This window comes from Phycodurus eques, chromosome 18, assembly GCF_024500275.1.
Source record: "Phycodurus eques isolate BA_2022a chromosome 18, UOR_Pequ_1.1, whole genome shotgun sequence".
Taxonomy (NCBI): Eukaryota; Metazoa; Chordata; class Actinopteri; order Syngnathiformes; family Syngnathidae; genus Phycodurus; species Phycodurus eques.
The window spans coordinates 6,652,612-6,678,378 of NC_084542.1; the positions used below are offsets into that span (position 1 = coordinate 6,652,612).

The following is a 25,767-nucleotide window of genomic DNA, read 5'->3' on the forward strand; positions in this document are numbered from 1 at the left end:
CTGACATTTGAATGAAAACAACTTCGTCAGACACATCAGTCGTCTTCCTTCATGCTTAAGTATTCATGTCGCTGGCAACAGAAGATGTTTTTTGATGAGTCAGCTGTAATTAGTAGAATTAAGCAGGACGAAAAAAAAAAAAAAGACAACAGAATAGATTCCCATTGTTTTTCAGGTTATCCAGCTCCTAGACCAATGAGAATTAAAATCGTTTTACTCAATAAGTAATTTCCTTTAACTAGAAAAAAGCAACAACAATTCTTTAAAAAGAAAGCAAATTATTTATTATTATTTAAAATAATACCAGTAACAATTTTAAATATTCATGTGATGGATTTTTGGATCATTAATTGAAGAATCTATTTCAGCTACTAGTTTCAGAACCTCAAAGTGGATGAGACGTAATTTCTTCTATAATATAGATTCTTTATAGAAATATTATAAATACCGGACAGTATCTATTCTAGTTCAATTTTTTTTTTTTTTTTTTTTTGCTTTATATAACCTTTATGCACTTATTGTGACTCACAGGTTCAACATACATTTTTGTAATATCGTTTCTCGCACTACTGGGGTAGTTATGATCTAAGCTCAGAGATTGAACATAATGCAAAACTGATTCGGATCCCCAGTTCAGTGGTTTCTCCTATCAGGAATCTCTTTTTTACGAAGTCTTCTGAGAGCCATAATTAATATATGAAAAATACGACGCAATGATCAAACACAAGTGTGATAATTGTTTACAATGAGCTTTTTTGCAGTAACTTTCAGTGGCTTTTTCTGACAGTTCCACGGAGGTTGTATTTCTTTTTATATTCCACAGCAGACCGGATAATGGACCATGGCACAATTGCAGACCTACCAAGAAACGTCCGTCCACCCACAATGACAGCTGGGCAAGGAAAACGTCGATCAGAGAAGCATCCAAGTGGCCCATCGTAACACTGGAGGATCTACAGAGATCCACTGTTCATTTGGGAGAATCTGTCCACAGGACAGCTATCAGTCGTATGCGAGAGTGGCAAGAAGAAAGGAAAAAGCCATAAGGAGTCCCGTTTACAGTTTGCCAAAAGCCATGTCGGGGAAACAGCAAACATGCTCAGACCAAAATGCAAGATGCCACGTGTGGCCAAAAATGAATTCTGTCAACACCCTGAAGACACCATGCCTACTGTGAAACATGGGGGTGACAACATCCTGCTGTGAGGATGCTTTTTTTCAGCATGGACATCAAAGGTGGGCCGAGTGACGGGAAGCCGGAGAGAGCCAAATATGGAGAAACCTGTCGCAGTCGGCAAAAAACTGGAGAATGGAGCAGAAGTTCAACTTTCGGCAGGAAAGTGACCCTAAACATACAGCCGGAGCACCAGTGGAAGGGTTTCGATCAGGGGTTCTCAAACTTTTTGGTTCCAGGGACCTCTTATATTCAAGACATTTTTCCAAGTATCACCCGCATTACCTTAATGCCAATTAAACAACCGACCACATATACACTCAAATGCCATAGGAATTTAAAAAGTTGCCTAGTTTTGACGAAAAGAAGTAGTATTGCTTCAATAACCAATTAGAGAAAAGAATGTTATGACAATAAGCTAGTATTTAAAAAAAAAAAAAAAAAAAAGTTGTAATCGTTATGAGAACAAAGGAGTCTTGTACAAACTCCAATTCCCGTGAAGTCAGGACATTGTGTAAAACATAAATAAAAGCAGAACACAATGATTTGCGAAACCTTTTCTACTTATATTCAATTGTATACACTACAAAAACAAGATATTTAATCTTCAAACTGATTAACTGTATTGTTTTCTTTGCAAATATGCACTCATTTTTAATTCGATGCCTGCAATACATTCCAAAAAAAGATGGGACAGGTGCATATTTACCAACATCACGTGTCTTTTTACAAACACTCAGTAAGCATTTGCAAACTCAGGACAGTAATTGTTGAAGCTTTGTAGGTGTTTTTCCCCATTCTTTCTTGATGTACAACTTCAGTTGTTCAACAGTCCGGGGTGTTGTCGTATTTTCTGCTTCATAATGTGCCATTATCAATGGTAGACAGGTTTGGACTGCTGGCACGCCAGTCTGGTACTCACACTCGTTTACTATGAAGTCACACTGTTGTAACGTGCAGAATGTGGCTTGGCATTGTCTTTCTGAAATAAGCAAGCATGTCCCTGAAAAGATGTTGCTTGGATGGCAGCATCCACTATTTTGCTCCAAAACCTGTATGTACCTTTAATCATTAATGGTGGCTTCACAGATGTGCAAGTTAACTCTCACCCCATACCATCACAGATGCTGGCCTTTGAACTTTGCAGATGGTCCTTTTCTCTTTTGGCCCGGAGGACACGATGTCCATGATTTCCCCAAAGAAATTTGAAATGCAGACTCGTCAGAACACAGAATTTTTTTCCACTTTGCGTCAGTCCATCTGAGATGTGCTCAGGCCCAGAGAGGCCGGAGGCGTTTCTGAATGGTGTTGATATATGGCTTTGGCTTTGCTTGGTAGAGTTTTAACTTGCTTTTGTAGACGTAGCGACGAACTGTGTTAACTGACAATGGTTTTCTGAAGTGTTCCTGAGCCCATGTGGCAATGTCATTTTACACAGTGATGCAATTTTTTAATGCAGTACCACCTGAGGGATCGAAGGTCACCGGCTTTCAATGTTGGTTTTTGGTCTTGCCGCTTACGTGCAGAGGTTTGTCCAGATTTTCTGAATCTTTTTATGACATTATGGACCGTAAATAATGAAATACCTAAATTCCCTGCAGTTGTACGCCGAGAAACGCTATTCTCAAACTATGGCGAAGCCCAATCCTTGCTTGTGCGTAACTGAGCTTTTCTAGGATCCTCCTTTAGTACACAATAATGACACCTGTTTCCAGTTAATCTGTTCACCTGTAGAATGTTCAAAACAGGTGTTTTTGAGCATTTCTCAACGTTCCCAGTCTTTTGTTGTCCCTGTCCCAGTTTTTTTTATTTCAGGCATCAAATTCAAAATGAATATTTGCAAAAAACAATCAAGTTTATCGGTTTGAACTTTAAATATCTCGTCTTTATAGTGTAGTCAGTTGAATATAGGTTGAAAAAGATTTGCAAATCATTGTATTCTGTTTTATTTACATTTTACACAATGCCCCAACTTTATTGGAATTGACAAAAAAAAAAAAAATCTTACAAGAATACAGTTGTATTTTTCCAAGGTAGATTCCTAATATTACGATATAAAAGACAAGGTTTGACAGGGATATAAAGTTGTATTTTAACAAGTGAATTTAAAAGAGAACCTTTTCCATGAAATGACTATGATTTAGTCTGGAAAAGACTGAAAAAAGTATTTTGTTTGGAAAAATACTTTGTTCAATAACATTTGTAAAATGGTCCAAATGTTTTTTTGTTTTTTTATCTTGAGACTTAATAATACATCATAAGGTCATGCCCGTCTTATTGACGTATATTGTTGCAGCCAGCCAACCTCTTTGTTGTTTAGCCACTGATCCTCAGTAGCTTCTCCTTTTGTTGAATGGGAATTGCTTGCGGACATGCGGGTACTGAACTCTGCACCTGCGTCACGCAGCGTTCCACTTCACGGGTCACACTCAGCCCCAGGCTCCCCCTCGAACCCCACCACTCGTGTTTTTTAAAATATTTTATTTTTGTGGCCATTTACCTTGAGCACAATTTTAAAAAGATGCCCAATAAAGTTGATTTCAAAAGCAAAATCTCTCTCTCTGTCTGCTCAAATCCGTGCGTCACGTGCTCTCTCATCATTAGCACATTGCGAGATATAGCCAGCACAGGAGAAGATAGCCAACACAGAAGAAGGCCCGCAAGGCACAATTCCTTTCCCCTTGCGCACGTGCGAGTGAGAGGCCTCGAGAATGCAGCCAATTATCTCCCTGGAATCCATCCTGCTGTGTGCATGCTCTGGAATACATTGCAGCCTCCTTGCATGATGAAAATACCAGTATCTGGTCTATTATTACCAGTACTTGTGTTGGTATTGTTTTAGTTAAAAGTGCTATTGTTTGCCAAAAAACACTTGAACTGCTTATAATAACCTGTGTTGTGGGGCGGGGTTGCTTTCTGCTGTAACACAGTCATGTAAGTCATGACGAATAACATATCAGTATTCAATCACAGCAGTTGCGATACATTTTCACCTTGCGGTGACCGGACAGTTTCACATGCAGCTGACCTGCTAAGTGGACATTTTTTCGTTGAACTTTCAACTGTTATCGTACATGTCCATGATAGTGTATCATAATAACAGGAGGATGCCCAGTGGGATACATTGATGAACAACCCCTTCAAGGTTCTTTTGGAGTACTTATGGCTTGGCAGAAGCATCTCTTCTTTCTCTCTTATTTCTTTTTCAAGAACATGCTATTTCTGAGGGAATTGTTATTGCAATTCCCTCAGAAATAGCAATCAGAACGATTTGGTGTCTTGGATAAGGCGCAGATTTAATATATGAGCATTTCAAATGGAGTTGTCTGTTAGAACACTGAAATGTTTAAAATCAGTTTCATTTGAATGTTCTGTCTACATTACTTTCTCCGACTTTGATCATTGAATTGAATTTAATGTTTGAGCTCAAATATGCAAAGTTGATATTCTTCTTCCTTGCAGAATGATTGTTTGACATCTGTGTGGTAGGTATAGTAAAAGGTGAAGTGGTATGTACTAAGAATGTTGATAAAATAAGAAGATTTGCGCATGCGCAAACATTATGGGAGAGCTATTGTTAGGCCATGCATGCTGTGATCCTAATGAACGGCGCCTTTCAACAATTGCAAGTGGATCATTATTGCAGGATAATATAACAGCGGGTATTTAATACAATATATATATATATATATATATATATATATATATATATATATATATATATCGCATTGAAGAGGCGTTACTGCACATGTTCAATTTTTAACGAGAGTCAATCAGTAAATATTTCTGTGCCCAAGAGCCGAAATGCGTCACAATTTCCGAAAGCAGAGATGAATGAAAGAACTTTACTCATCATGAACTATACACTACTTCAATCTCTTGCATCGGAGATATTACCCGATTAGACTGGTGTGATGAATATTGTGCTTTGCTTTTTCAGTTACAAGTGTCCCGTTTTCATGGAGGAAGGGTAACTTCGGCATACCTCTCATAATAAAACACATGGTTTATTATCAATGTGATAGAAATGAAAGCACAGGACAATTCAAAGCATGTCTACCGATCATCAGCACCATGACAACAGCTCTATAAGAACAGAAAAACACTGGATGAGTCCTTACTGTCCCCACCCCCACCCACTGGCGACTCACAAAGATCAGATCACAGATAAATAGGCCTACTCCAAAATAGTTGGCACCTATTTACAAAATCAACCTTTTAAATTAATATAAATAAATATGTACACGCATAAATAAGCCCCCATCACCTTGTATTTGTGTGTAGTTACCAAACCTATCTGTTTCACAGATAGATATCTCATTACCTGTCTTTGTACTCACGATGCTTTTGCTTTTGTTGCGTGAAGACAAACACAAGCGCACACACAATGTCTACTGCTGCACGCAGCACCTCGGTCTGGAAACCGACACGGGGAGCAAAATGGATGTAACGCCGCCACCAGCATGTCCCCGGGGCAGCGGAAGAAGGTAACGCAGGTGAACAATCCTTCGGTGTGTCTGGAGTTCTTCGTCCCCTTCGTCCTCATGCAGGCCTGCGTGCGGCACGTCAGTCTCAGTAGCGTAAAGCTGCAAGTGACAATGTAACGTCTGGTTCATTTCCGCTGCTTTTCGTCTTTATCGCCGGCCTTGTTGTCGCCGTGCCGGTTTGGAGGATTGTTGAGAAACATCTTGTCGAGTCCTTTGAGGGCCTCGGTGAGGTAGTTTTGGAGAGCTGTGAGCGCAGCGCAGATGGCGGGCGAACCGAAGCCGTGCGTGATGAAGGAAAAGTGAGAGAGGCAGCTCTGGATGCCGGGCTCCAGGATGGGGGTGGGCCTCGAGTTGCCCAGGGGAGTCCTGTCCTGGGCCAGCAGGTCTGTGAACTCCTTACACAGCTGTCTGTAGGGAAGACAAGCAATAATACGTCAGGTGGGGAAAGACCTTTTGTAGACTGATATTACTTGCGGGTTATTTGCATACAATTTGATCAATAACAGTAAAGACACAACATTTTTGACGCCACTTTGCTTTTATATGGGTAAATGACTCCCATGCTGAAACAGCCACGCTTAGAGTCCTATTTTCCATTATGTAAATGGTGGTAGCCCACTGAAATACACATAACGGTGAGGACAAAAGTGCATAACGGAAAACATGTAAACATTCATCAAAATCCCGAGTTGCACAATTTACATGTGTTGCGCTTTAAACTCTGCGGATACAAGTGCATAAATAATCCCAACTACTCATTCAAGCCATTACAATCTTCTCTTTACACAATTGCAATAACGGTAAAGACATGCAGTAGTGACGGCACGGTGGACGACTGGTTAGTGCGTCTGCCTCACTGTTCTGAGGACCGGGGTTCAATCCCCGGCCCCGCCTGTGTGGAGTTTGCATGTTCTCCCCGTGCCTGCGGGGGTTTTCTCCGGGCATTCCGGTTTCCTCCCACATCCCAAAAACATGCATGAATTGGAGACTCTAAATTGCCCGTAGGTGTGACTGTGAGTGCGAATGGTTGTATGTTTGTATGTGCCCTGCGATTGGCTGGCAACCAAATCCAGCACCCCCGCGACCCTCGTGACGAGAAGCGGCTCAGAAAATGGATGGATGGATGGACATGCAATAGTTCTGACACTTTCATTAATTCGTCCATATCTCATAAATAACGCTATTTATTTTTGCTGCCTGCTATTGCGTGAACGCAAAATGGCGGTCCTCATGCTGGCGCTTCATCTCACAGATCCCTCTGGTGTATTGCAACAACACAATGAGGCTCCCTCGAGTGGCGTTAACGGTAAAGAGAGCCGGAGTGACAACGATGGACAATTTGTCAAAGAACCAAAATAAGGAGCTCTGAAGACACCGAGATGCATCTGCATTAGTTTTCATGGAAAAGGCATATTAAGCAACGGGATCCAAAAATGTAATTAGCGTCTTCAGAAAAACATGTTGCTCATCGTGAAACTTCATTTGGGCCACAAAACGGTGAAGACATTTTGCTATTAAAAGTTTGAATAATATTACTTAGATGAACAATTATTACCGATTGATTGGTAACAACTGACAATAATTGTCATTCGCCTATCAAGAATATGAAGTGATTTTCAAGAGGAAAGTCAGTGGGGATTATCTTTACCGTTATTGATCAAACTATATGTAAATGACCCATATCCTCCCATGATAAGTTTTTGCTTATATCTATAACTGTTGCTTTTAATACTCCAATCAAAATGTTGTCGCACTCGACCAAAATGTTCATGGGTGCTTAAGATCAATGTCGGGGGTCTAAAACACGTACATTTTGGAATAATCATCATCCATCCATCCATTTTCTGAGCCGCTTCTCCTCACTAGGGTCGCGGGCGTGCTGGAGCCTATCCCAGCTGTCATCGGGCAGGAGGCGGGGCACACCCTCAACTGGTTGCCAGCCAATCGCAGTGGAATAATCACAAATAACCAAAACATTTTTTTGGGGGGTGCACAAGACATTTTTAGGGCGCTTGAGCTATGCCACTGCTAAATCATATCAGAGTAGAAATCAAAAGCAGTTTGTTAGTGGATCTCTGAAAAGCAGATGTTGATTTAAAGTGTGCCTTATTTGTGTTTGCAAAAGCTACACCGTGTAAACATTTGCAACTGACACCGTGCCAGGAATATTTCACTTTATTTTCCCCTTCCGTTTTAAAATGGTGTTGATTTGTTGTACAAACACATCACATGCTGAGCACTCTTCCTCTGTTTTGTTAATGTGACATTATTGTGTTTTTTTTTTTTGGTTTGTTTTTTTTAATGTTCAGATATTGAAGTTTGCCTTGTACTCGAACAAACTTTGCCAATACCTGTCTTCTGTTTCATCTCGTATATGTTTTCTCTGGAGAGCTTTTTAAATACACTCCGAAGCAAAAAGATGAACGCAACATGATATAGCAAGAATTTTGGAGGCAATCATAGCCCACAAACATTGTTGCATAGGTGTTATTACAAAAGCTATCATTTGCCATATTTTGTGTTTTAGTTATTAGGGCACATTATTGTTATACATTGTCGTCGGTTTCCTGCGTCTTCCAGAGATGTTTGATACTTGCAGAACACAGGTCACAGTTTCATTTGGATCACAAAAACAATGCGTTAATTGTCAACGGGCCAAAAATGCAATCTCTTTCTTCCATTTTGTTGTGACATTTTTTCAAAAGACAACATTTGATCTGAGCTGACCTTTCATTCTCTGAGTCATGTACTAATTGTCGTGCAATATTTATATCATGCAGTGCAAAGATGCTTACGATTGTGAATGTGACGTACGGTATCGCTACGTGTCTGAATGTTCTCAACACATCAAATAATAAAGCTTATTGCAACAAACGGGACCGCCAGTTTAACATTTGAAACAATAGCAAATGGCAATGGCTGTAAAACAATTGCACAAGTAAAAAGTGGTATGTAAGGCCTTAATATGAGGGCAATCAATAGGTTTTTGCCATTGACATTAAATTTAATAATATCATTGTCTGGTTTTGGGCCCAATTTGTATTCAAGGTATCTCTGTAGACCCCCGCCACCCCCCAACCCCGCGCCACCACACACACACACACACACACACACACACACACACACACACACACACACGTGCACTACACGGGCCTAAGGGCAGCACTACAGCAAATGAGTGACAGACGAGGCAGGCCGAGCCCAGCTGGGGTTAGTTGAGTAGAGAGAAGGAGCCTCCACCCCGGGCTACACTTTAGGCCTTCACTGTTGTTTTCTGATGACTTGAAACACTTCACTGATAAATAATGAATTTCCAAGAGGCACCACCAACACATAGTACAGTATAGTGGTGCAGGTTGACATCTGAGGATCAAACATCCACCGGCAAGCACGTCAGCCATACTGAGCACCAAGCACACATGAGAATTTACTAACAATTAGACAAGAATCCACTTATTTTTAGTGAGTTATCATCTAATTTTACTTATTTTTGTGTAGGGCTGTGGAAACAAATGGCAAAATCAACCCAAAACATTGGTGGATGCGAAGATTTCTGCCCCGAGGCAATAAAAAATATTTTAAAAAGAATATTTGGGCAGCCCGGAACCCTCCCGGAACCATTTGTCCACTGTCCATGTTTACCGCACGGACATTTGTTGCAGACGGACGCGCAGTTGGGCCCGTGAAAAACATTGACAAAAATGACAGAGGAGCGTCTGTAAGTGATTTTTAAGACACTATTAGATGTGTAATGTACATATAACATGATGTATGAGTGAGCTGAATGGTAGTTAGTGTGTTTTTATACATATAATGGTAGCAGTAGTTAGCACGCCCGTGCGAATCGCAAATGCTAACCATTTAGCAAAGGCTGATTTTTTTGTCTCAAATTCTGTACGGCGTTTATGCCATACACTCAGCACCAACATAAGCAGTTTAAGCATAGAAGTCCAGCCCTCCAAAATGAGAATAAAATGCATGTAAGTAGTCAAAATAAATAAATAAATAAAATGAACTATATATATATTTTAGGGGCGATTACTTGATTACGCGACAAAATATAATATGGTAATCGATTCTAAAAAAAAAAAATATTTGATTGTTTTTGTATTTCGTTTGCTGACTTTGAAGATATTTATATAATTACATGTCTTAATATTAACCCCGACAGGCATTGAAATGTTTTGCTTTTTGGGCAGTATAAACCATTTGTCTGCACTGTGTCTGCCATATTTGTAGAGTGGGCCACTGCGGTTGTGTACATTTGCACTCAGTTGTGTTTCTACAGGGCAAATGTTGGATTATGACCAAATACTTTTGATCATTAAAAAATAATAATAAAATACATAACCTAAATATTTTTGGTGGTAGAATACATGAGAATAAAGAGACGGTGTATATATCTGATGAATGGTATTTGACCTTTTTGAGTGAAACAGAGACAGCAACAAAATCAGTACATCTGACTCAGTCCTATACTGATGGTCTTGCTTCTTTTAAGCAGCCATTGCTGCGCAGTTGCTAAAGGTAATAAGATCCTGCATTCATTTCCAATGTATAATGGCCATAAAATGGATTATTATAAGTAACTTTACATGGCGATTGCATCTAAGACAAGAAGCAGGGGTCAAATACACATTAACAACCTCTGAGCTTGTATTTTCAAATGTCACTGAGCTGTACTGGTCTTACCAAAATGTTCAAGGTCAAACATCGAGCTAAAAGGTTTCCTGAAAAGGAATCTTTTAAAGACACTAAACTGTGCGGCTCGTTCTAATCTTAGGCTGACATTTGCCGGAAATAAAATATGCTCATTTTAAAGCTATTTTCAGGTAGCCGATAGGAGGTTTAATGCAGAATTCTTGCATTAGCTGGTGATATTTTCTAACATCCAACATGATATTTTATACCAGGTTAAAACCATATCCAACTATCATATCCAAATGTCATTGACATGCTGAGTGCGCCAGAATGGACCTCAGCATGGCAGGCTTGGCTCCCTCAGGCCATTCTTTAAGAAGGGGACCATTGAGGGCCCTGGAAAATCAAGGGAGGATTTAATTTCTCACTAATTCCTCCAACCGCAAATTCCCCCATTTGGAGGTGATGAATGCCCTTTTTTTTTCCACCCCAACGTGTGCAGTTATGTCATTCAAATGGAACGGCAACAATGTGTTTCTCAGGCTGTGGGACATTCACAAGTGAGGAAGCACGCTGAGCTACAATATATTATATATATATATATATATATATATATATATATATATATATATAATTTTTTATTTATTTTAATATTTGAATGGTTCGGAATGTGGTGTTAGACCTGTCTACGAGGACAAGGCGAACAGCAGAGTGGCCATAAAAGACAACGAGGAGGAATCCAATCAAACGCTCCATCAAACTCACTTGGTGGCCAGCAGCATGTTTTTCCGCGTGTGCAGCTCGTTGGGATCCGCGTGCTGCCGGTTGAGGTACTCGCTCACGGCTTTGGTGGGGAACTCCGTCTCGCAGATGTAGCCGAAGTCCCGGGCAAGGTGCACGGCCTCGCCTGCGGAGAGTCAGCGTGGATCATGCGCACCGCAACCAATTGCTGCAAACAATGTGATGTATGTGGGGCTATTTGTTTTTTCTTCTTCTTTTTCTTCTTCTTCTTCTTCTACTTCTTCTTCTCCTTCTCCGTTTTGTAACTTCCAACATTCACGTGCATCAAATGCAAAGCCCACTTTGGTGTTTGTTTCGTGTGAGTTTGTAATTAATTGATGCTAAATCATTCAAAAAAAAAAAAAAGATTTCAATTTAGGTAATTCGAACAAGGATAAACTAACATGTTGTTCTATTATTTTCGAGAAAAAAGGAAATGACGTCATTTGACCACATTTTAATCATGTGCAACCAAAAAAAGTAAGTGCTATTTTTCAGTGGGGTTAAAACTAGTTAATAGTTTTCTTTTCTCGACTATTTGTAATTTACTAATAAAATAAAACTGTTATGTTTCCACCCGTTGAATGTGCGAGAATGATTCATGAAGAATAATGCGAGTCAATCCCAGTTCAATTCAAATTATTATTATTATTATTATTAATATTATCAAAGATCGGAATTGATTTGATATGATGTAACTAAAACTGGCGACTGAAGCCACGCCCTTTTGGGAAACAAATATTTCCAGTGAAAATAATGATTTGAATAATCACCTTCTACGAGTGACGTCAGCAACGTGACATTGGCAGCCTTGCGCCTCCCAGCAGGTAAATTCAGTCCAATCTTCTCTAGTTTTTCTCTCAGGCATCTCCCACCGTTTTTGGACTTTGCTCTGTCCAAAATGGAAGGGCACACATTTGGATACACAGCATGCATGCGCAATGGATGTCTTTTAGAGGATGACACAAGGGATACTTGTGAGTGTGTGCGTGTGCGCGCGCGTGTGTGTGTGTGTGTGCGTGTGTTCCAAAGTGTCTCCAGAGACGTTGCATAAGTGTGTGTGTGTGTGTGTGTGTGTGTGTGTGTGTGTACCTTCTCAACACGCCCCCCAATAAGGATGCGTTGAGGCACTCGGGCGGCGAAAGTCTCCTCTGCACCTCCCCGACGGTCACTTTGTATTTGGAGGTGGAACTGAGCAGGGACAGCCGACCCGGCACCGAACAGAACAGTTCGTTGATGTTGACGCTGACTCCGCCGATCAGGCCGTCCTTGCCCAGCATCAACGAGCCGATGTTCTTGTGTGGCATGGGTACTAAGAGGGTGGGGGGGGGGGGGGGGGTTATTATTATGTTTTTATTTTTTTTCCAATGAGTCGTTTGGTATAAGTGAGATCCAATACAAGCGCTACATTTAAAAAATATATCTACTGTCTTTTCATAGATGACAATGCTAAGTTGAAATGTAATTATAAACAATTCAAATGGGTCTGATCTCATTTTTTTAAAAATGATTTTAATATGTAGAATTGTATTTTTATCCAGAGTGAAGAAGTATTATTTAAACATATAAGGAACTTTATTCAATATATTCATATGTGCGCAGCTGTGTGCCATTGCAGCCCGACACCATTGCAAATGAATAAAAGCTGTTTCTAATATTTGGGTGATTGAAATAAATTGGGCAAGCAAAGTACTAGACATAGCTAATTTAGTGCAGTTACTGCAAACTAACAGTGTTAATCAAATCTGATCATTATTAGTTTTGTCAAGGCATCATTTTCAGTATTTATGTGATTTAATCTAACGCTGTGGCCGCCGAGTGTATTCGGGTCATGAATTTGGTGTATTCGGTTCAAATAAATATGTCAATCTTCTCCCGATCAAAACAGGCGCGTTCATGAGGCCTCCCGGCATCGGCCACGCGCAGGGCGTCTGCTCTTATTGAAAGTGTCGCGACGTTCTGGTTAGAATATTATCGATTGCTGATTGGATCGCTCTCCCCAATCTCGTGATCGACCTCCAAGCCGTTCGCTCCATATGCGCGGCCACCAGAGGCACTTGGGCGCTCCCTCATCTTTTTTTTTTTTTTTTGTTCCATTCATGATAATGCTCACACTATATGCGTTAAAAACGCCGCTGCAGCTCAGCCATGCACGCACGGGGCCAGTGTGATTATTATATTTTTTTTTTTGATAGCTCCACGGGGGATAATACTGCAGATTAGCTCAAAACGAGCTCACGAGATCTCCGTGAGCGGTGCCATTTATTACATCAGCGGCTTAAATGCCCCGCGGGGAGCTCAGTCACTCAACATCCCGCAACTGAATCATTGCACATCATCAGCGGCTCGCCTGCACGCGCGGCGGCAGCGGGGGTCGTTATCCCGCTTTACAGGCCCCCCAACCTGGAGCCACTGAGCAGGAACAACTGCGGTGTTTTTTGTTTTTTTTATTATTATTATTTTATGACGGGAAATGCACTTTAATGCTTTCCAGTAATAGAGTGCCTGAATCATTTTGGTCCCTAGTCATCATCGTGTTACCAACAATAAGAAAAACGCTCACTGGTCACCTCATTAGGTACACCTATAGTGCAATACAAAGATCTTGTATGGGGAAAAAAATCCAAATCTGGCATTACAGAGTCAATAATGCTAAATTATGACACTGCCAAAGCTATGTTCGATTTGCAATATCTTATAGTCATAGCTAAATTAGGTCAGCAAAATACTCGAAAGTGATGTTATGCAGTTCTACACCCGCGCTATATAGCCACAAAAACAATATGGTTTAATTACTACAATTGTGTCAAAGCTGTACATTTTTTTTTTCAATATTTGATGTTCGATTTTTTATTTTTATTTTTTTCATGGTACATGTGAACCTGTTGTGCCCAATCAGTGATGCCACCCTGTCTCATTCTACGTCTAAACAATCTTAAAATAGATTCAGCAATACAAAATAAGCATCATTTAAAATATCCACACGTGAGCGACATGCATATAGTTTACCTTTCTTAATTACAGATTGATCCAGTATGCTGGTTCCGTTGGTGTCGTCAATTGTCTGTCAGTACCAAGACAGATACAAACCATCGTTATAAGCTTATTGTATGAAGACAGTTCACACTGTAATAGGCCACTTAAATGTTACACGTGATTAAGCTTTGGGTGTTTTAAGTGAATTCACTCATATTTCCATGGTCATGAAATATAGTTTGACATTGATTATTTATCGGCCTGAAAGTGAAAATAAGTCTCGTGACCAAAAATAGAAAAAAAGAGTAACATGATAAACTCAGTTTCCGTCAATTTATTCCAAATTCACCAGTTTTCATGGCTTCACATTTATTTTTAAAAGTCACTTTCAGCAATGACCCTAACGATAAAAAAAAAAAAAGATCCATTTTTGTTTCTGCAGCCCAAAATTGTGACTGTAAAGATAACATTTTCGGTGTGTAATAAAGCAGCTGCACATTTCAAGCAAGTCTATGAAACTGTGGTTGATTTGAGAGCAGAGTGTCTGTCTGGCATGCATGTTGTGGCCCCTGCTCTCAGCCTTGGGCCCTTTTGGGTCACACCATAGCTGCATTATTTCAAGGGTCAACCCTGAGGGGGCATGACTTCTGACCCCTCTCGAATATTAACAATTTATTTGATCCTGGCATGAATAATAAAACGTATCAAACCTCATTCCTATTTTTTTTTGGCCCATGTTCAATTGTTTTAGTATTTGAGGAAATTGACTATTCGTTGTTGTTGGTCCCCCCCCCCCCCCCCAAAGGTCTTTTGAGGTTTTGTGACACCTGTACTCGAATAATAAAAAACTAATTGACAATATACAACCCCCCCGACCCCCCGGAAATAAAAAGGTTTGATAGGGCATGTGGAGAAATTGCCATGCTGTCCTTGGACTCACCTGCACATCCTCCATGCCGTGTAGTCCGTGCAACAGTCCGTCGCCCATTCCGGGCTCCAGTCCCGGATGAGCGGCGTGCAGCAGCACGTCGGGCCGCCTCACCCCACCGTAGTCCCGCCGCGGGTCCAGCCCGGGCAACTGCGGCAGCGAGGCCCGAGGCTGGGCCAGCAAAGACGAGCTGTCCATCCGCTCCCCGTCCTGCCGCTGCCGCGCCCCCCATGCGCCCTGCTGGCTCTGGTGCAGAGAGTTCAGGGAATACGGGTCGCCGACGTGGGAGTAGGGGTCCTGGCTCTGGTAGTGGGCGAGCGGCTGGTACGGCGGCGGGAAGTAGGGAGGCTGGAAGTCCGACGACGGGGCGTGGGAGAGGGGCGGCGCGCTGGAGTAGGGCCCGGCGTGGGAGACCGAACCCAGCTGGGACAGGCGCGAGCTGTGGCTCGAGACGCCGTCGTGGCGGTCCTTGAGGGAGCACACAAAATTCCTTTGAGCTCATTCAAACAACAACAACCAAAAGCCCAAACCAAACAATAACCATCAGCAGACACTCACCGCAGTGCAGTAAGAATGAACTAACATCTGGACAACCGCTGTCAGCCTCACTAAAACAACAAAACCGCCCGAACTTTTTAGTCCAGAAGAGTCCGAGCATATGCCGCTCCAAACACCTCCTAGGGCTCACTTCGCTCTCTCTCTCTCTCTCTCTCTCTCTCTCTCTCTCTCTCTCTCCTCTTTCTCTTTCGCTCGCCTTCACCCCCCCCCCCACCCCCCACCCGTGTAATTGTTATTCATGACTGAGATTTACACGAATACTAATGCGCGAGGGAGCCCACCGGCGACACGCAGGCCACGAGTGAAGAAGCATCTTGCGCCACCGTGAGTGACTTTGGAAACGAGCCGGAGATGTTTTCAATCGCCGGTTTTCCAAAACACAAAAAGACCACGAAAAAGAATATTGCAGCCACCAGCTCGCCCCCCGTTTATCGCGGTGGTACGTCCCACACCCACCCTGCAAAAAGTCAAAATCCGCAATAAAAAGAGACCATATCAAAACATTTGTGAAAATCATTTTACCCCTCACACGTTTAAATTAATAACACACTTTAGAAAATATTGTTAATGTATTTGAATGTACCCCAAAAAATTATGAACATGTATAATATTTACAGAAAATAACCTACTATTTGATATTGAACTTCCTGTGTGCTATGAATACCTCTAGGTGGCGGTAATGCCTATCCATCCAGCCATCCATTTTCTGAGCCGCTTCTCCTCACTAGGGTCGCGGGGGTGCCGGAGCCTATCCCAGCTGTCATCGGGCAGGAGGCGGGGTACACCCTGAACCGGTTGCCAGCCAATCGCAGGGCACATAGGAACAAACAACCATTCGCACTCACAGTCATGCCTACAGGCAATTTAGAGTGTCCAATTCATGCATGTTTTTGGGATGTGGGAGGAAAACGGAGTGCCCGGAGAAAACCCACGCAGGCACGGGGAGAACATGCAAACTCCACACAGGCGGGGCCGGGGATTGAACCCCGGTCCTCAGAACTGTGAGGCTGACGCTCTAACCAGTCGTCCACCGTGCCACCTGAAAAGTAACTCCCTATTACAAAATACTTATCATTTATTCATACGTTGTAATATTTTTCTAATTTTTTTTGTGTATGTTCCATGATTAAAGGAGCAAGTCTATTCTACCAAACCAACGACTTTGGAGGACGAATACGAGAAGTTATGTCTTCCATCCCAGAAGAGTTCCTTGTAAAAATTGTAAAAATCCTTGTAAAATTGTAAAAATCCTTGTAAAATCAGTTCATGCGGTTACCAGGCGGTAATGTCTAATGGATGGGATTCAACCTTCGTGTCATCGTTCAACGGCAGAAAAACTCCGTATTTCCCGGTACAAATCCGGGAGCTCTCCTGGCTGGTTAGGCGTCTTCTGCCGTTTAATCTCACTATCGGAAGCCTTCGAAGATAAAGTACCCAAGGGGGGGGGAGGGCATCGGAGGGTTTAAAACAAACCTACTTAAATGTTTTTCATTTTGTTCAAAGTGACTTTTTAGAGCATTTTTGTCAATGTTGATATTTTCGATAAACCACGGTATTTTTCAAAAGCTGCAAAACCCATAAAAACGGCGCTGTACGGGTATTCCGTATAAATGGGCGCGAACGCTGAACCGCGATATGTCGGGATTACTCCACTTGCAGCGGCGTCGCGGACGGGAATCGAACAATAAACGCAATGTGCTGGGAATCTCCGTGACAACATCGTTCTCCCTCCAAGATATAAGTTTGACAAACGGAAGTCAGCCCTATATATGAACCAAAAGGAACTATATCCGTGCACTCCGTGGCGCGTGGGGGACTCGTGTGAACCGTGTCACAAGTCAAACGGCGCATTAAACTCCACAATGCCCTCCTCGGAGGGGTTGTTTAATGACATTAGGCGCTCCCTTCAACTCCGGTGGCCGTGGGAGAGAGGCCATGTGCGGCACGAGACAAGGCCCTCCCACAGGGCTCGGCCGAGGGGCCCTTTTCTCTCCCGCCAGTCTGCAGAAATTCGCCGATTTTCTCCCATTATCATTCTGGGATAAAAGCCAAAATGATTTACATACAGCTCACACGCCTCGACGAGCCTTTATGGGAACTTTTGCTGTTGTTTAATAGACAATGGACTACACTCGTGTCTTTGAATCAAAATGCAATGTTTCAAATCCAATAAATTCCACCAGCACCCCTTCATCTTAAAGGACTTCCTTTCCCAAAAATTCTTAATTCATAAAACAATATTGTTGTTGTTTTTTCCCCCAATTTCTTTCACCATATGGTCCTAATAAATGAAAACATGCCTCTAATCCACACACAACATAACCCAAGGAGCCTCCTATTCATGTTTACGAGCTTATTTAGGCTTATATACATGTACCACCTGGGGGAAAAAAAAAAAACTGTGTAGACAAACAACACATTCAATGAAAGCATGCCTAATAATCCCATTTCACCTAAATGCGACATGACGGAGGGTAACGTTACCTCGTAAATATCTTCGTACTTGACATTCTCAACTAGTTTCCACAGCATGGTCGCTGCTTCTCCGCTGTCCGTAAACCGAATGTAAGAGAGAAAAAAGATGTCACATCCTTCAGTCGCTCTCTCTCTCTCTCTCTCTCTCTCCCCCTCCTTCTCCTTATCTCACCCCCTTCCCTGTTCATAAAATCCGTCTTTATGAACAGGGAAACCCTGAAAAGCCTCTAAAATGCTATAGCAGCAACACAAAAACTCCATGAGTTACTCTCTACAGCCAATCGCAGGGCACATAGAAACAAAGAACCCTTTGCACCTACAGGCAATTTAGAGTCTTCAATTAACCTACCATGCATGTTTTTGGGTTGTGGGAGGAAACCGGAGTAAGCCCACAAGCAAACGCCATACAGGCGAGGCCGGATTTGAACCCGGGTCCTCAGAACTGTGAGGCAGATGTGCTAACCGGTCGATCACCGTGCCGCCCCCTATATATCCAATAATGCAATGAAGATCTTCAGAAAACCTGTTGCAAATCACGGAACTTCATTTCAGACACCTAACACCTAAAAGATATTTTGGCATTAAAAGTTTGAACAATATTATTCAAGAATTGCTTTTCTAAGAAACAGTTATGGCCGCTTGAATGATAACAACTGCCAGTAGTTCGAATACGCATATCAGTCAAATGAATTGATTTTCAAAAGGAAGTTCAGTGGGGTATGTCTTTACCGGTATTGATCAAATGATGTGAAAATGACCCCTATAGTTTTTGAAATTGTATGTCTGTCTGTCCATGAGCTGACATGCTGGTGATGACAGGCGGACTGTTGTCATACTTTTCATCTGTTGTTCAGTTTCGGTGCCCAAGACTTTGTCCGAATCAAAATAGAATAATGGCTCTTACCTCAGAAAAAAAAAACCCAAAAACTAGATTTTCCAGAAATGAATTAATTGCTCACAGGGTATCGTTTCAGTGCTCATCACTCATTCCTCAGATGTTAACCCGACTCCCTCGTCAAACTCCTCATGACCCGTTTCGCTCTCATCTGCATTCGTCGTCGCTCAGCATCAACACACACTCTAAGACTTCATTTTTCTTAAGACTTTCCCTTGCTGTCCCCTTGTAGATGTATTATTATTGACATCAGGGTGACGGATGCACAGTACACTATCTTCCTCGAGGATACTGGCCCACAATTATATTGATTCATGATATTTTAGTATAGTTTTGATTTTTTTCCCTTCTTTTTTCCCGGGCCAGAGCCGCAGGAAAACAAATGGAACTAAGCGGCTTGTGTCTCTATCTCATCACAGAGTTGAGGAAGAAGGCCGCTCCGCACAGACTCCCGGTTCCGTACGCGGTTTCTTCTGCTACAGGTGAGTTCTTGATGGAACGTTTGCTCCTGCGAGTCTTAATGTGTGAGCGGTGTGGTCGCCAACCTGGCCCACTTGAGAAATGCATTGAGATCGTGTTTGTTGTGAAAATGAATTCAAGCTTGCGTGAGTGTTCTCCAGGTAAAAACACGCATGGTCGGTTCACTGACGACAACATTATTGTCCTTGTGTGAATGTGTATAATGTGTACTTTAGAGTTTTGGTGATAGGTCTTCCTTGTATTCATCTATCGGTTTATTGAACAGGTGCAATGCACATGAATAAACTGATCTCAATGGGGGGAAAAAAATATTTTCCATTTCAAGTCCCTAGTCCCTGTTCAAAAGTCATCGTAAAAAAACAAAACAGAGTGTTATGCTTAAGATACGAGGTTATTCAACATGTGTGAACATGCAGAAAAATAATAAAAAGTAAAGTAAAGGGAATGTTCATGTGAATAGAAATAACATTGAAGACACCCTACACTGAGAGGTACTATTTAGAACACTTAACATGCCAGCTAATAATATAAAAACACAAACAAAACAAGCGATATGGATGTTCATGAAAACACTGACGATATCAACTATACTGTAAGACAATGACCGAAACATGCAAAGCATTTTCATGTCTCACTAACATAAGAAGCATGCGCAGTACCTCAAATGCATAAATCAGTCAGATATAATAAAACCGCAACACTGCAAAATAGCGATAGCAATATAGTGGTGACAGGTGACCGGCTGCAGGCAGCGAGGAATTGCAGCACACAGACAAAGGCCCAACATTGTGTAGCTGATTTTAGTGCTGACAGAAATGAGCGGGACCGAACCATTTCTTTACATGAGCTGCCCATGTGTATTGGAGTTTAGTCTTAAACCTCATGATCATATTGCTTTATGGGTTCATGTGTGATAAATATCGGCCATGTTTCTCAAGTGTGTCACAGTTGATCTTTTGACTTCATCCATTCAATCATTCATGTATCATTCCAGCGCACGAGATGTGTTCAAACGTGTATAAGCTGCACCATCTAGTGGCACAACAACATTCATGCAGCCCTGTGTCAACTGATCCGCCTCTCGCCGTTCTTCCTATTTATTTATTTCTTCAGGTTCGAAACTTCATTCAAAGATCTGAGTCAATAAATTGAAGATGCATACAATTGAGCTTTCCGTGTAGTTTTGTTAAAGCTGCATGTTATGAGGTGCTTTCATCAGTACTTGACAACTGTACTTCATCAGTACTTGACAACTGCGACAGATTTGCAGTGCAGTGATGTATGTTCCTTAGTGCCCTACAGCTTGGTCATGGATTATTCAATTGTGCTTTAAAGGTTTGGCCTCAGCATAACTTATGCAGTTCTACTGTTTTGTGTTGTCTAAAACAGTGTTCCCCAACCTTCATTGGACATGAATGTTTTAGAAGCACGGCTGTTGCCATCGTCTCTGAATTGACCTGCTGACAAACATTCATCCATTTTGTCTGTCTTTCTGTCACACACACACACACGCACGCGCGCGCGCACGGGCGCACACACACACGCACGCACGCACACACAAAGGAGGGGCATATGACTGTTAGCGATGACAGATGTCCTGACAGTCTGGAGGTCTGCAGGCATGTTTGTGGTGCTGTCCTGCAGGGCTTTGACGCACGATGTATCAGCATACATAACATATACCACACATGTCACAATATCAATTCATTATATCAAATGATATACTCTTGTGCCTTTTTGAATTCATAGCCGTTAACCACATTGACGTGTATTTTAACGTCGACTGCGAATGAGTTGAGGAGGTTTCGCTTCCACCTGTTCTGCCCTTTTGCTTTCATTATATGTGATTATGATAATATTCAAGCCGCGTTTGAGCAGACGGGATTGCAGTTCTTGAGCTGGCCACACGATGGCGCTACAACACCGCAGGAGCCTTCAAGTCAGGGCGGAGGGCAACACAATTGGAACAGGAGTTTTCAGGTTATAACGTCTTTAACAACAATAACATAAATGACCAACACGAGCTATAATAAGTGATATGTCTACAACAAATCTGAGTCAATGTCTAATAATATGATATATGATACAGATTTGGAACTGGAGCTCGTGGTTAGGGTTTGCTGACTCACGATTCCAGATTCAGGGTTCGAATTTCTGATTCGGCCCTCCTGTGTGGAGTTTGCACGTTGACCCCATGCCTATGTGGGTTTTGTCCACACTAAATACTTTTCAGTACAACGTAGTAAGTAAGTAAGCAGTTGTGTCAAACATTTATGCCAATGAATTCTAGTGTGTCCATTTGCAGAATTTCAGGCTGAGTGGTATTGATTGGTTTCAGCCCATTTTGATCAAGCTGCATGCTTATGATTTTAATGTGGGTCAGCCAGGAAACTTCCTCCACTCAGATTACGTGTTCTTCTCACACATTACAACAAATAGACTTTTGCCCAATGTAGCTCAGATAACATTTGTGTGTGTGTGTGTGCTCGTTGGTGGGGGCATATACTATCTGCATCTTAAATATTTGTTTGTTGACATTTGTTCTCTCCTGTGGGTTGCTTGGCGCTACCATCAAAGCTGCCTTGCTTCATACACTGTCGCTCCATGCTTATGCAGCTGTTACAGAGGCTCAACCCCCCTCAGCAGCCACTGATTGTGACTAACTACAGGTCAAATGTGCAATGGTGCCTTGAGATACGAGTGACCCAACTTAAGAGTTTTTCGAGATACCATCTGTCCTGCGCTCTATTTTTTTTGCTTTGATTTGAGATACGAACGCTGTTATCGTGGCAGCGACTCACGTCACAACAAGCACCAGTTTTAGTTTTTTTTTTTTCAACAGAATTAGTAAATAACTTCAAATTGGGTTTCAAGCTGTTTCTTGCCACTCTCATTTGAAGTGTACTGTCAAACTAAACTAGGATGAGCAGCACTATGTGCATTGAATTGAAGCAGAGAGTGTGACAAAAACTGTTGAACCCATCCATCCATTTTAAATGCTGCTTATACTCACTGGGGCCACGGGCGTGCTGGAGCCTATCCCGGCTGACTTTGGGCGGGCGACACCCTGAACCGGTCGCCAGCCCGTCGCAGGGCAACCGTTCGCACTTACGTGCAATTTCGAGTCTTCAATTTACTCACCATGCATGTTACTGGGATGTGGGAGGAAACCGGAGTAAACCCACGCAGGCACGGGGCGAATATGCAAAGTCCACACACGCGAGGCTGGATTTGAAACCGCGTCCTCAGAACTGTGAGGCAGATGTGCTAACCAGCCGCCACCATTCCCCCAAAACGGTTTCATTTTTAAAAATTATCTGTAATTATGTCATTACTTATGTAAGGGTGCCATTTCTCATGAAAAAACACGTAACAATTTTTGATTTTGTCTTTTTGGGAGGTTGGAACGGATGAATGGCATTCCCATTCATTTCAATGGGGAAAGATGGTTTGAGATGCGAGTGTTTTGAGTTGTGAGCGACACAGAGCAAATTACACTCATATTTCAACTCACCACTGTTATCAAAACATATGACTACTTTTTTGCCAAAGTGTGTGCTGCTGTAGATGAAAATCTTGTGTGATTTTACATTCACGTGTACGTGCACACATAGCCACTAAGTGGTGCTCAAGCACCTGTCCTTTTGCGCTGGATGAAAAAATGCGTACTTTTTTTTCCTGTCGACCTTTTTTCTTCATTCAAAACCCTCCGTGATCGGTTTTGAAACCTGACAGGCGTTTATTTGAGTCCTTGGGAAAATTGTACATATGCTCTCAACTTGCCCCCAGCACCTCACCTTCTTTGTTAATAGTTGTATTATTGACTGTGTTGATTGTGTTAATGCAAATAAATACATAAGTTAAATACATACGAATGTTTTTTTCTTAATCGTGTGAGACATTTTGGTGATGGCCCTTTTTTGTTTTTGTTTCAGCACCTACCTGAAAATGTCTCTGAACGTGCCTGCTTATATTAGAAATATTTAAAACAAACAATTGTTCATCAGGCATACTGTACATTTGGTGAGTATACCCATAGAATTCCTACATTTAAACATTAAAGGCTGAAAATATAAAAACTAATACTTTGCACTCCCATCTCAACTGACTGGGCAATAATCTAAGCATATATATATATATATATATATATATATATATATATATATAGGGAACAAGGTGATCTAATGAGGAAACCCCCACAAGCTATGAAGGGTTCTTGTGTACCTTTCTGTCGAAAACCGAACAGCAACAAAGAAAACAAAGAGGTCAACAAAGAAATCATCAAATATTTACTTAATAATTTGGTCAAAAGTGTCAATGAATAATAGGCATGGCTCTACTATTTAATATTTATAAGTTTAAAAATAATAGATGGAAGTACAGTAACATTAAAAACGTGCTAAATGCGGCACTGACCAAATGCCTTTAATTTTTTTTAAAATCAATTTACTGGATTATCAGTTCTTAGCTCTTCGTCTAATATCTCTGCTGTTTCTCTTTAATAACAGAAAAAAAGCTTCTGAAAAATAATTGTAATTGTCACTTAGAGTCAAATTTAGCTTCACAGTTTTACTCGAATTTCAAGCCAAATCCTAAACTCACTTATACTACACTTTGCATTGTGACTATGAAGATGTTAGGTTTATACAATTGATATGTACAATATGAAATATTTTACAATATCATTCACTGTGGCAAATGTGAAAAAAGACTTCTTCCATGATACATACACATGATACCCCCCCGAAAAAAAAAAAACAGAAACATCTCTCGGTTCCCCCCCCCCCCCCCTTTATAATCCTTCCTGCCATATCTGTCCTGGAAAACAAGCAGTGTGAAATCTAACAATAGCAGTCGACCTGTAACAAATGACAATTGTACACTCATGGCACACGTTTCCTTCACATATCACTGTCGTCACCGATAGATCGCTTTCCCACCTGAAGCTTCTCGGTATTGAGTGAATGTGACAAACAAGCACAGGTGTCTCCCGGAATGTGACTGATTTTGTATTTCAATGCCACGTTGTGAGCGTGACCTCCTTTTTTTAAATGACTGGAATATTAACAAGTAAACACAACCTACAGAGCTGAGCCGCTATCTGTTTTATCTCCCCCCCCCCCCCCCCCCCCCCCCCCATCAGCTTTAAATTTATTTAAGCAGTTAAGTTGACATAAGTCACTCAGCCTGAAAGTAAACATGAATGCGCATGCAAACACAACAGGCTTAGAACCTGGGTGGATCCTCACCACACATCATATAAAAGAAAGTGCTTTTAGATATTATTTCAGCATTGCAAACTGGCATAAATGAGTTAAAGTTGCTTACTACTTTGTTTGTGTGCGCGCGTCTGCATGTACCACACATTGAGGTCAAAGAAAATAACAGAACACATAGCAACTCGTATTTATTGAACACCGGCATTTTTTAAATGTAGGGGTTTAACATATATATCGTCGAAATCCTACAAGAAAAGTAATTTAAATATTTATATATATCTTTACAAATGTTCATGAGCAAATTGGAGAGCTTGTGTTGGCGAAACCTGTGATTTTGGAGGGTGTACAAAGATAACCATGGACATGCACAGGAAATAGTAATTGCCGAGTCACTGTTACAAAATGGCTGACTTGGACCCATCTCACACTTCACACCCTACACCCCCCCCCCCTCCTCACCCCCCAAAAACCCAACTCACAAAAACACACTCATACATTTTCACACACATGTTACTACGTAGCCTATAGCTCACGTTGTGACATTCATTTTATTCTCACAAGAATTTGGTAAGAAATCGTTTAAAAAGTTACGTGCGCTCAACGACGTTCAAACTGGACGGCTGCACGTACAAATCCGCCAAGTAAAACTCTTAAAATGATGCAGCGCAATCCACATATATGGCAGACATGCTGCACAATTCAATAAATATAAATAATAAATAAATATAAATGAAATTGTGCCATAATTTTAAAGCTTCTTGAGCAAATTATTTTGAATGTAGAAATTATTTAGAAAGGTAGGATGACGAGTTTTATAATAAATTCAGTGAATTATTTTTCATACAAAATCCTATTAAATTCTCATGAGAACGGACTCTAGCATCGTAAAGGCTCACATGTAAAAACAGTCAATTTGCTGTTGTTAACATGGTAAACACATTTACCGCTGTGGCACTGAATGTGAAATTAAAAATGAAGCCAGCTAAGTGCTCTGGCACGTTTGTGTGGTTCATTTGTGCGTTCGGAAAGGGTCGGGGGCAGATTTTGTGTCGTCTGCTAGAAAAGTTTGAAAGTTGCCAATAAAAGTTGGCTAGAGCAATGTGTTAGATCAGAGGTCACCAACACGGTCGCCTCGGGCATGTAGCACGTGAGCG

The 25,767-nt window shown here is 41.5% G+C and overlaps 1 protein-coding gene across 2 annotated transcripts; it reads right to left on the reverse strand.

Annotated features, from left to right (window-relative positions):
• Positions 1 to 5,076: 5,076 nt before the first annotated feature.
• tfap2b (transcription factor AP-2 beta) lies at positions 5,077 to 18,093 on the reverse strand. 2 transcript variants are annotated; one of them, XM_061704293.1, is made up of 7 exons: positions 18,029 to 18,093; positions 14,999 to 15,454; positions 14,092 to 14,146; positions 12,175 to 12,394; positions 11,856 to 11,974; positions 11,068 to 11,209; positions 5,077 to 6,069 (listed from the first exon to the last, which is right to left on the reverse strand). In XM_061704293.1, the coding sequence occupies exons 1-7, from the start codon at positions 18,074 to 18,076 to the stop codon at positions 5,787 to 5,789; spliced, it is 1,323 nt and encodes a 440-aa protein (XP_061560277.1). In that variant the 5' UTR covers positions 18,077 to 18,093; the 3' UTR covers positions 5,077 to 5,786. The 2 variants fall into 2 exon arrangements, with proteins under 2 accessions (XP_061560277.1, XP_061560278.1); XM_061704294.1 differs by lacking the exon at positions 18,029 to 18,093 and adding an exon at positions 15,545 to 15,574.
• Between the last annotated feature and the right edge of the window lie 7,674 nt (positions 18,094 to 25,767).

Bases quoted from the DNA above. Each gene is read 5' to 3' on its own strand.
- tfap2b (XM_061704293.1), bottom strand. From the start codon at position 18,076: ATGCTGTGGAAACTAGTTGAGAATGTCAAGTACGAAGATATTTACGAG. The intron at 14,147-14,998 runs GTGAGTCCAAGG...TGGTACTGACAG, and splicing joins ACGGCATGGAGGATGTGCAG to ACAATTGACGACACCAACGG. The intron at 11,975-12,174 runs GTACACACACAC...CATTTTGGACAG, and splicing joins TTGGGGGGCGTGTTGAGAAG to AGCAAAGTCCAAAAACGGTG.